At 58.7% G+C, this 10,304-nt stretch overlaps 1 protein-coding gene across 4 annotated transcripts; it reads right to left on the bottom strand.

Annotated features, from left to right (window-relative positions):
* Positions 1–1,215: 1,215 nt before the first annotated feature.
* C1QTNF6 (C1q and TNF related 6) lies at positions 1,216–9,026 on the bottom strand. 4 transcript variants are annotated; one of them, XM_037160587.2, is made up of 3 exons: positions 8,929–9,026; positions 5,576–5,840; positions 1,216–3,072 (listed from the first exon to the last, which is right to left on the bottom strand). In XM_037160587.2, exons 2-3 carry the CDS (start codon positions 5,832–5,834, stop codon positions 2,525–2,527), a joined length of 807 nt encoding a protein of 268 aa, XP_037016482.1. In that variant the 5' UTR covers positions 5,835–5,840; positions 8,929–9,026; the 3' UTR covers positions 1,216–2,524. The 4 variants fall into 4 exon arrangements, with proteins under 4 accessions (XP_037016482.1, XP_037016480.1, XP_037016481.1 ...); XM_037160585.2 differs by lacking the exon at positions 8,929–9,026 and adding an exon at positions 8,293–8,449; XM_037160586.2 differs by lacking the exon at positions 8,929–9,026 and adding an exon at positions 7,420–8,039.
* Positions 9,027–10,304: the final 1,278 nt, after the last annotated feature.

The following is a 10,304-nucleotide window of genomic DNA, read 5'->3' as shown; positions in this document are numbered from 1 at the left end:
CGCCACCAAGAATGCACGAAACCCCATCACACTCCTCACTCAGAAAAAAACTGAGACTCACAGGGAGGAAGGGACGAGCCCAGGTCACGCATACGGGAAAATCATGTTGCCTGTCCTGAGCCAGGAGCTGTTTTAAAGAAATGCGGACCCGGGATCAGAAGCCCCTGGCCTGGCTCCAGAGCCCATTCACTGAAATTTGAGCGTCTCTGAAAATGCCGGCCTTGTCTCATGCGCTTTACATTTTCCGTAACAATCAGCAGTAATTGCACCTTTTCTGCCCCAGTTAGTCCAGAGGTTCTCATTTGAGGTTTTGAAAATACCGTCATGGATACAGCCTCAAGTGGCTGGGATGGATACAGCCTCAAGTACCCCCAAAGGCCCCAATGGGGCAGAGGCAGTTAGATTTTAAATTTGCTGGACAGGTAAGGATAGTGACGGGGTTCCTGAGAGGATGGAGGAAATCACCCAGCATCCTCCAGTCCTCGAGTCAATCAGGGGCTCATGGGCGGGGCAGGGGGGCAGAGCTGGCCCAGCAGTCTGCCTCCTGCCCCCAGGCCTGCCCCCTTCCCATCGTTGGGGAGAAGCCTTGCAGGAACAGTACTGCTTGGTAGATGCTGTACCCAAGATGGACCGCCACCTGGCTACTCTTCCCACCCCTCTGCTAGTAAATCTCTTGCCTCCGTTGAAGTCCAGTCGGGACGTGGCCCTCTGCCCCAGGATGACATTCACAGTCCACCAGGTTTCCAGGTGCTGTTCCACGGACTCCCCTGGACCACACAGCCCAGCCCGCTAACTACTTCCAGCCTTGCCCTGCAGAACCCGTGCTCCACCTGGCCGCCAGAGTGACTTGCCTCTTAAATCGGCTCTAACCAGTGACTGCACTGCTCACAGTCCTCCAGCAGTACCCCAGCACCGAGGAGTTCAAGTCCAGATTTAGTCTGATGTTTAAGGCCTTTCACGGCTACCTTTCCAGTCTCAAACCCCCTCCACACAGCAGACACCGAACTGGTTCCACCAATTTCAGAGCACACTGGCTGTTGGAGTGACTGAGGGGCTGGTCTCTTGGTGGTTGGGGAGCCCGTAGAGGGGAGCTCTGGGCTGCCTCTGTCTCTCTAGAGCTCTTCATCTGAGTCCAGGGGACCCAGGAGACCCAGTGGACCCAGGACCAGATGCCCTCCCAAGGTGGAGCAGAAAGAACCAGGCTGGACCACCAAGAAGACATGCAACCTTTAATCACGCTGGCTGAGCAGGGCAGGATGCGGAAGGGCTGGGACACTGCGTAGCACCGGCCTTTGCACCTGGTCGGGGCCCGTTGATGTCACCTGCCACGCAGCCATGGCTCCCTCGGCTGTAAGCAAGCACCAGAGACCACCACCGGGCCCCTCTTCCCAGAGTCTGCATAAGCACCAACAGCTGGGGGCCGCCTCACTCAGGGCAGGGGGCCAAGCTTCCCGAGTGGGGGAGAAGGCTGAGGGCTGCCAGGTTGCCCCACCCTGGAAGTGGGAGAGGGACAGAAAGCCTGATGTCCCTTCCTTGGCCTGGGCCTCTCTTGGCATCATGGCGTGGAGGAGGGTCCCCCATGATAGACCTAGAATGTGACCTGCTTCAGCCCCCAGACCTGCTGAGGGGCCCAAAGCCTGGGGCCTTCCGTCCTCACATTTCTGAATGCAGCACCAGGCCAGAGGAGACCCTGCTGGCCCTTCAGCACCTTAAAGCTTAGAGAACCAGTGACACTGGGCCAGTGAGGGGCCCAGGAGGGTCAGAGAGCACCTGGGGACAGATATCAATTCCTGCCATTGGCCGGAAACTTTGCAGGGCTGAGGCCCAGGCGGTTTTGACATGACAAGCTGAGCAAGGTCTCAACTGAGCCCAGGAGGGGGTAGGGAGGGGGTGCTGTGAGGACAGGAGTCCTCGCAGGTGACCATACCAGCTGTATGGAAGCTAAGGGTCTGGGACCCCTCCCCCAGGGGCCTCTTCTCCCCCAAAGCGCCCAAGCCCCTGGGTCCTTCCTTCATAGCACCCTTGCCCTGACCAAGGCTTCATCGGGGGTTTGCCTTAATGACAGGCACTGAGCAGGAATGAGAGTAGGCAGGGAACACCCCCACCTCGGGGACCCTGTCTTGCCAGCCTTGGGGAGCCGTGGGTAGTGAGGGGCCACAGTGTCTGAATGCCCAGAACCCAGACGTGTGTGATAAGAGCACCATGCGTCTCTCTGGGTCAGGCCTCAGAACCCTGTGTCTCCCCGCCCAGCTGGACTGCACCATCACCGAGGGCGGGGTCTGTGTCCCACCCCCCCCTGCCCCCCCAGGGCCTGGCACAGAGTGAGTGTTGGGTGAATGATTGAATGAGCTCTCCAAGAGAGGAGAGCAGTAGAAACAGACTGGGAAGGAAGGAAGGAAGAAGAGGGCTCCCCAGAATGCCGCCCTGCGGGCCCACTTGACAGAGCGGCACACTGAGGCCCTGCCGGGGATGGGACCTGCCCTGGCCACCACCCCCCAGCACCAGAGCTGCCCTGCTGGAGGAACTAATCGTCCTCAGGCTTGATGAGGTGGCCACTGAAGGTGATATAGATGTCCACGTCATCGCTGTAGATGGCATTTTCACGCTCCCGCTTGAAGAGCCGGGCCCAGACGCGGTCGCCCGGCGCCAGTGCCAGCATCACGCTCTGGCTCTGCATGATGCTGCGGTCACTGGGCTGTGCGTACAGGATGACGGCCGCCTCCTCGTTGTGCATGACATGCACGTAGGTCTCCTTGAAGTTCCAGCTGTGCACATTGAGGCTGAAGAAGTAGAGGCCGCTCAGGGGGGCGACGAAGTGGCCAGCGGCCATGTCGAAGTGCGCGTCCGGGTTGACAAAGACCGTGTCGAAGAGCAGCGGCTGGAAGCCCTCGCTGCTGTGCAGGGCCGTTTTCCGGCCCACCGAGAAGGCCGAGAAGCGAGTCTGGCACGGGCTGCCAGGGCTGCCCGCCTGCCCTTTGTCGCCCTTGGTGCCCTGGGGGCCTCGCTCTCCCCGGGGACCCTCCCGGCCCAGCTTCCCAGGTGTGCCCAGCGGGCCTCGGTCCCCTTTGTCACCTGTGGGAACAAGAGAGAAATCAGGACAGGCACCTGAGCAGCCAGACCTAACGAAGGGGGGTACCCCTGCGGAGGGTTCTGCCCCTGCCCAGAGAAGAAGCCAGCATTTATTGAGCACCTACTGCACGCCAGGCAGCACCTCCCTGCATGCCATTCTAAAGAAGGCACCGAGACCTCTTTCACGCACAGAAAGGTTAAGTGACACCACCCAGGGTCATGCAGCTCAGGAGCAGGGACACAGGACTCCAACTTCACGGTTGCACCTCTCCCCCCGGCCCCCCCACCCCTCTCGACTCCCCCCTCTGCTCCCCACCCCCAATGAGGCCCAGCAGCCCCATCCCTCACTATGTGCAGCTGCACTCCAGTGGGGATGCAGGAATAGCCGGCACACTTTGCATTTCTGACCCAGAGAAGGAACCAAGGAATTTTCCTCCACGCACCCGGAGGGAAATGCCCCGGTTAGGAACCAGGCAGCCCTTGGCCAGCATTACGCCCCACTGTGCCACCTGACCTGTGCCCACATCACAGGGGAGTCTATGAGCCCTCCACGAAATGCCGATGGGAGAGTGTGCTGAGAACTGAGTGCACTCTGCAAAATTGGTTCTGCAAATACGAAGCAGGAAGGTTCACCCAGCACTGTCTGGTCCACCTCCACCTGCCCCTGGGTCTGGCAGCACCAGCTCTGCTCCCCCCGGCAGACACATGTCTGCTCAGCCCTTGCTCCAGCCTGACCTTGAACTCAAGAAGCACATGGCTACTTCAGTCCTGAGGGACCTGATCCCAAATATTTCCCTGCTGCCCGTCACAGAGCCAGAAATCGCACCATGAACCACACCTCTTTGAGTGAACAGCACCGCCCTGTGTCTTCCCGGGTCCCCTCTGACCATGGCAATACAGGAAAGAGAGGAGGAAGGGGCCGAAAGGAGGATGCAGGCTCTTGGGGGAGAAGCCTAGAAAGAAGGGCAAAAGGGGAGCACAGCTCCATGGAAGTCTGGTTCACCGGCTCATTGGGGAGGTAACTGCCCCCTCACGTGCACCACACTTTGCAGTCTGCAGAGTATCTGCTTCACCTGAGGGAGCAGGTGAAGGCGGCTGTAAGAGACAGTTACCTTCTCCTTTTTACCGACAAGGCAGGGAGCCCAGGGAGGGAGAGAACAGTCTGACCCACACAACCAGGGAGCTGAAGACCTGGGCGTGGGGCTTGAGACAGCCAAGTGCCTTCTGCAACAGCAAGCTGCCCATTCACCATGGCAGGCAGCTAAGCCTGGCCCAGGAGCAGTGGCCCAGGGTTTGTGGGGAGGGTCGTGTGGGGAGACTGCCATCTGCAGCCAGGCGCCTGTCGACCTTACAGGGAGGCTCTGTGGGCCTCAGGGAAGCTCTGATTTATGAGGTGGGGGGGATAGGGACTCGAGGAAGGGAGATGTCCTCACCTGGGAAATCCAAAGGCAGGAAGGTCTCAGACACCAGCCCACCACTGGCTGTGGGGTGGGGTGGCCCTATGGAGACTCTAGGGACAGATCCCAACTCTGCCTGACAACTGCATGACCCCAGGAGAGCTCCTCCCTTCTCAGAGGCTCAGCCCCTCCCCAACTGCAAAGTGGGAGGGAGGAATGACAAGGTACCAACCCTGGGGCTGTGTGAGCACAAGTGGAGGCTCAGGGTGCGAGGGGCCTGACCCCAGCCTGGGGGAGCACAGGGAGCGCCCTTCGGGTCTGACTCTTGCCTTAGAGGATCGGAGCCAGCGCTCACCGGCTCACCGCGTGGCCCTCGTGGCCCTCGGGGCCCTCGGGGCCCTCGGCAGGTCTCCCTGCTTCTCCCCTTACCCCTGAGGTCAATTCCCCACAGCACGCTGGAGGGATCCATTTGAAACTTAAGTCAAATCAGGTCTCCTCTCTGCTCTCACCCTCCCCTGCTCATCTCACTCAGAAGAGAAACCCAAGTCTGATCTGGGCCCTACTTCATCTTTAATTTCAGCTCCTTCTGTTGCCCTTGCTCCTCAAAAACCCCAGGCCTACCTCTACCCCAGGCCCTTTGCATCTGCTGTTCTCTCTGCCTGAAATGCTCTTTCCCAGACACGCATGGCTTCTCCTCACCTTTTCGGTGAGAACTGACAGCCCTGTTTGATAGGCAACCTGCACTCCTGATGTCCCTTCCCAGCCCCATCTTGTCATTTCCATGGCATTTATCATCATCGAACATTCTGTCTCATGAACTTGGGCAGTACGTTCACTTCTGTCTGCCTCCCCCACTAGGACAGAAGCTCAGTGGCAGTAGGTGTCTCTGTCTGATTTGTTCACGCTCCAGCCCCAGAATGCAAAACGGTCCTGACACATAGTAGGTGCTCAATTAATGTGTGCATAAAAATAAAAGGGTCTGGAATAACTTTCTGTCCTGGTCTCTGCTACTTCCTCCACCTCACCTCCCCCAGGCCCAGGAAGAGACCCCCATGCCCTCCCTGTCCCTGCCCAGGCCAGTCCCACTGGAGCCATGTGTGGGTACTCACCCTTCAGAATGGTAATGTTAATGTAGGGCCTGACCTCAGGCAACACGTACGGGAGGGTGGACGGAGAGACTGAGGACACGTCTGCAGCATCAGCAGGGGCCAGGTGGTCCTCAGAGTCAGAGTCACAGCACCATCGGCAGTGCCCAGGGGCATGGGAGGCCACAGCTTCCCCAGAGGTGGGCTCTTCAGTGGGGACCCCAAACACCAGGAGAGGGAGCAGGAGCACCGCCCAGAGGACATCTAGGGCAGCTGTCCCCATGGCGACCTGGAGCAGGGAAGGAGGGACAGGAACTGTACTTTACCTACCTCTCCCCGGTGCCCACGTCCAGCATGTAACCCACAGCAAGGGCAGCACTGCAGGCCTCGGGGAGGGAGGATCGCACCCCCACTTCACAGACAAGAAGGCTGAGGTCGACACGGGCAAGCGAGGTCTCCAAGGTCACAGAGACCCATGGCAGGGCAGGGAAGGGCCTGCAGGCTGAGTCTCCCAGAGGAGCCCAGTCCCTGGACCCTCTGCCACATAAGGGCCCCAAAGGAGGAAGCCCCTCTAAAGAGAGTCTAGGCCGAGAGCAGAGAAGGCTGGGCAGGGGTGGGGGGTAGGCGGGTGGCACGGTGGGGAGGAAGAAGCCCCAGCTGCCCCTGGGTCATAACTTCCGGGACTGTACAATGCTCTTCCCACCCTCCCACCTCCCCTCCTCCCTCCCTCTGGCTTACTTTTCTAGCCGTTGGCAGATGGGAGGACCCTTGGGACAAACACAAGCACAGGCTTGCTGGTTAGGAGGACACAGGGCTGAGCCATGGTCTGGGGCACGAACACAATGGTCATGACAAAGGAGCTAGGAAAGTCCATTTATTCTAGGCGACAGGTAGCGACTTCCATCAGAGAAAGCGCACGGGGTTATTAATCTATTGTTGAGAGGTCAGGAGTAGATGTGGAGTCACAGGCTAGAAGCCACTGAGGACCTACGCGGTACCTCTGATCAAGGGTAGAGGAAGTTGCTCCTGCGGAGGGACAAATTAGAAACAAAGGAGAATACGCCGCTTACTGCGGGGCTTGGCAAAAGCTAGCATCTTCGTGCAGTCCGCAACCTCCGACTGTAACCTTACGCAGAAACCCTGCAGGGAAGCCTCAGGCGAGGCAAATCATTGGAAAACGGTTGTGTCAATCATACTAGACCTGCCAATCAGCTGCCAAGGTGGTAAATTGGAATTAAGGGGCAGGAGTAGGAAATCCGGAAAATTCAAAAGGATCAGAGAAGTACAAGGATTTACAAGGGTCTGTTTCGGCCTTGGCAGTAAAGAAGGGATCTGGCATTCCTGGAGAGGGGCAGGAAGTGGCCTGGACACCAGCCGCTGGAGACAGGCCGGGGCTGGGCGGGCAGGAAGCCGGGCGAAGGGCCTTTGAGGTGGCGGCAGGCTTTGGGGGCTGGCGCCGAGTTATCGCAGGATCAGAAACTCCGCTTTTGAAACTAGACTGGTTTTTACACTTCTGGCGTTTCTGTTTATTTCCTTTTTGTTCTCTAACATTTAGTACAATTCAAAAATATTTTTCTGTGGTTAATACATGTAGAGAAGGTAAAATTATTATTTTAAATGCCATCCTATCGGCTGAGTGCTGCGGTAAGAGCTAGATTTTAAAGGGGCAGGCAACACCTCTCCCTCCCTGCGGCTGAGGAGGAGCAGAAGGGAGGGAAGCCAGGCCGCCTCCCAGGCCACCACCCCTCCAGAGGGTGACCATTCCCCAGCTCTCCCCCACCCCTGGTCCGCTTTCCCAATTCTCCTTAATAAAAGAGGTCGAATCCTCACAGATCAACCCTCTCCCTGTCCAAGATTATTACCCTCGCCTTTTATTGGTAAATTACACAACCCAGTGGTTTTGAGAAAAGCAAGAATCCTGTTTTTCCTGGCCGGCATGTGACTTGTGGAGAAAGGTGAGGCCTCAGAGTCAGACCTGAAATCCCGGACAGTTTACAAGCTGTGGGACTCAGGGCTGGAGGCTGCACCCTCTGGCCTTCCTGCCCCTCAGCATTTGCTGGGAGAGGACATGCCACCTTGCTCCTAGGTGGTCCGGGATGATTTAAACACAGGACAATTGCCTGACTTGTAAAAAAGACTCAATAAAAAGTTTGTTCCTTGCCCCGCCCGGTATGCCCTCTGCCCAGTGCCTGCCCAGGACAATGCAAGGAGGGCGGGCTCAGTTTGGGGGCCTTCCTGTGGGTTCCAGCCAGGAGACATCAAAAGCTCTGAGGTGTGAACTGTGGATGGGGAGCAGGAAGCAGGAAGCAAAGTGGATTTAACAAAAGTAGTAAGGACAGCCAGCATCACTGACTGGCTGTGGGGGAAGGTGTCAGGCAAGGAGTGTGAGGGACAGGGCCATCAGGAGTGATGAGGGGTCCCTGTTGCCTCCACTCGGCAGCTGGGATCTCTTTGGGATGGGGGGAAGGGCAGGCCCTGCTGAGCGTCCCAGCAGCGTTAGTGGGCACGAGCTGGGGCAGCAAAGGGCAGCCCTTCTCCAAGAGCTCAGGTCTCACTCACGGGGAAGGGAGAGCCTGGAGGGGCTGGCCCGGGGGCCGGTGGAGGGGGGTGGGGGGGTAGTGCAGAGCCAGAGAGGAGTCCGGGAAGAGGAGGGAGGAGTGGAATTCCAGGCTCTGACCCCAGCCTCCTCCTGGGTGGGTGCTCAGCCCTGCCGTGGGATACGCAGGACCTCCATCACTCACCCGGACTCCTGCAGCCTCGCCCAGCACCTCACGGACCCCAGGCCTCGGGTTAGCCTCTAGCTCCTATGCCCATGTCTGCAGTAATAGCTTGTTGCTGGCCCAGACCCCCAGGCCCAGCGGAGGAGGTCGGGAGGCTGGGCAAGAGGGAGGAGAGAGGGACGAAGGGCGGAGGGAGGAGGGCTGAGCGGGAGGGCTGAGCTGGCTTCCCACTTCCCCTCCTCCCTGCTCCCTCCCCTCCAGCCGCAGGGTTCTGCTGAGATAATGGGAGCTCTGGATTTCCTTTGCTTAACTCTTTGGTGGTCTGGTGGGGTCTTGCCGGATTCAGAGGCCCAATAAAGTCAGAGCCAGAAGGGATCTGAGGCCCCTGTTGTGCTGGCAGGGAAATCGAGGTGAGGAGGGGCAGGAGCTCCTTGTAAGTTGCTTGGGAAAGGGAAGAAGCTCCAAAACCCTGTTGCCAGGAGCCTCCAGCTCAGGCTGGGCAGTGGCGAGGACACGGGCTCCAGCGCAGCAGCCTCAGGCTCAAATCCTGACCACTAGTAAGTAACACCCTAGGTGTCCGTAGAACTCCAGTCCCCGGCCCCATCCCTGCCAGTCACAGGCAAGGCTCAGTCAAGGTTTGTCCAGTGAAGGCATTACCTGCAGGGGTTCCAGGGGGGCAGCCAAGTCAAAGCCCCACCCCAGTGGATGCCAAAGTCCTCCTCCTCTGCCCAGAATTGCATCCTCCTGGCCTTCTAGAGCTCGTGCCCCTGTGGAAGTGACCCCCAGGAGTTCACGGGAGGGCAGCTACACAGTGTGCCTCGGGTTCTGGGCAGGGTCCTCCAGCCCAGCTTCCCCCTGGTGAGGCTGCAGGAGATTTAGAAAGGCTGTAGCCCTGGTTCTCTGCAGCCAGAGAACCCTGTGCAACAGCACTCCCATGTCCCCCGCCTCCCAGCACCCTGCCCCTCTTCATTTGTTGAGTACTTGCTGCCTGGGCTGGGCCTCTTCTGTACAGGGGCTTTCAGTACCCAAAGGGTCTTCCCGTCATTTTGAGGAATCCCACCCCAGCCTTGGGAAAGGGAGCTGATGGGACTTACCCGATGTCACACAGCCAGTGAAGAGGAACTAATGCTCTACAGAGTGGAGTGCGTTCCACCCCACTGGAGTTCCCGAGGTGGGCATGGTGGTGGGCAAAGGCTGCCGTTCATGGTCTGGCCCCTGGGAAGGGAGAGGGGTGACATCATCACCCTCAGGAGGTGCAGGAATGCAGAAATCTGAGGGGGATTTACTGAAACCTGGGGTTTAAGGCTGGAAACCCATCCAGTCCCCACTCACAGGTGGGCAAGGTGTGCAGGATGAACAGTTGCTGGGCTATGTGTCCTTGACAAGCTCTCATCTCTGGGCCCGTTTTCCTACTAGTTTGGGGGATAATCCAACAGCAGACTATCCTGGCCTTGAACGACCCTTAGAGATGATCTAATCCAATTCCTCAACCTGTCCCACAGGGAGGACAAGCCTTTGGCTCAAGGTCACACCCCAGACAGGAATCCAAGCCAGGATGAGAGCCAGACTCCCCAACATCTGGCTCTGTGCTGCTTCTCCCTCCCAATCCCACTTGGAGCCCCCCTAGGCCTATTCAGGGTCCGTGGGGCCAGAAGGAAAGCAGATGGAAGGGCTCTGGCCACTGGGAAAGCTATCAGGTCCACACTGGCTGTGGCCTCTGTGTGGCCCTGCCCCCGGCAGCGTTCCCAGGGCACACAGCCAGGGCTGCAGAGGGAAGGAGCCGATGGGAACCACCCCCCACCCTCCCTGCTCTGCTGCCACCAGGAAAAGAGCTGAGTCAGCAGCTCTGGAGCCGGACACAGCTGGCTGACCCTGGCTCTCTGGCTTAGAAAGCCTAGCATCTGAGAAGAGGGGGAAGGAAAGGAAAAGTGGGTGGGGGATGGGGAGAAGCAGGCTGGGCACACAGGGGTAGTTTTGTCGGAGACTCTTGCGTGGCCAGCACTGGGTTCCATGCCCACTCGACTGCCCCTATG

This window comes from Artibeus jamaicensis, unplaced genomic scaffold (assembly GCF_021234435.1).
Source record: "Artibeus jamaicensis isolate MK-2021 breed Jamaican fruit bat unplaced genomic scaffold, CSHL_Jam_final contig_233, whole genome shotgun sequence".
Lineage (NCBI taxonomy): Eukaryota > Metazoa > Chordata > Mammalia > Chiroptera > Phyllostomidae > Artibeus > Artibeus jamaicensis.
The sequence above is the reverse complement of the archived record's forward strand: the minus strand, read 5'-3'. Positions and strand labels throughout refer to the sequence as shown.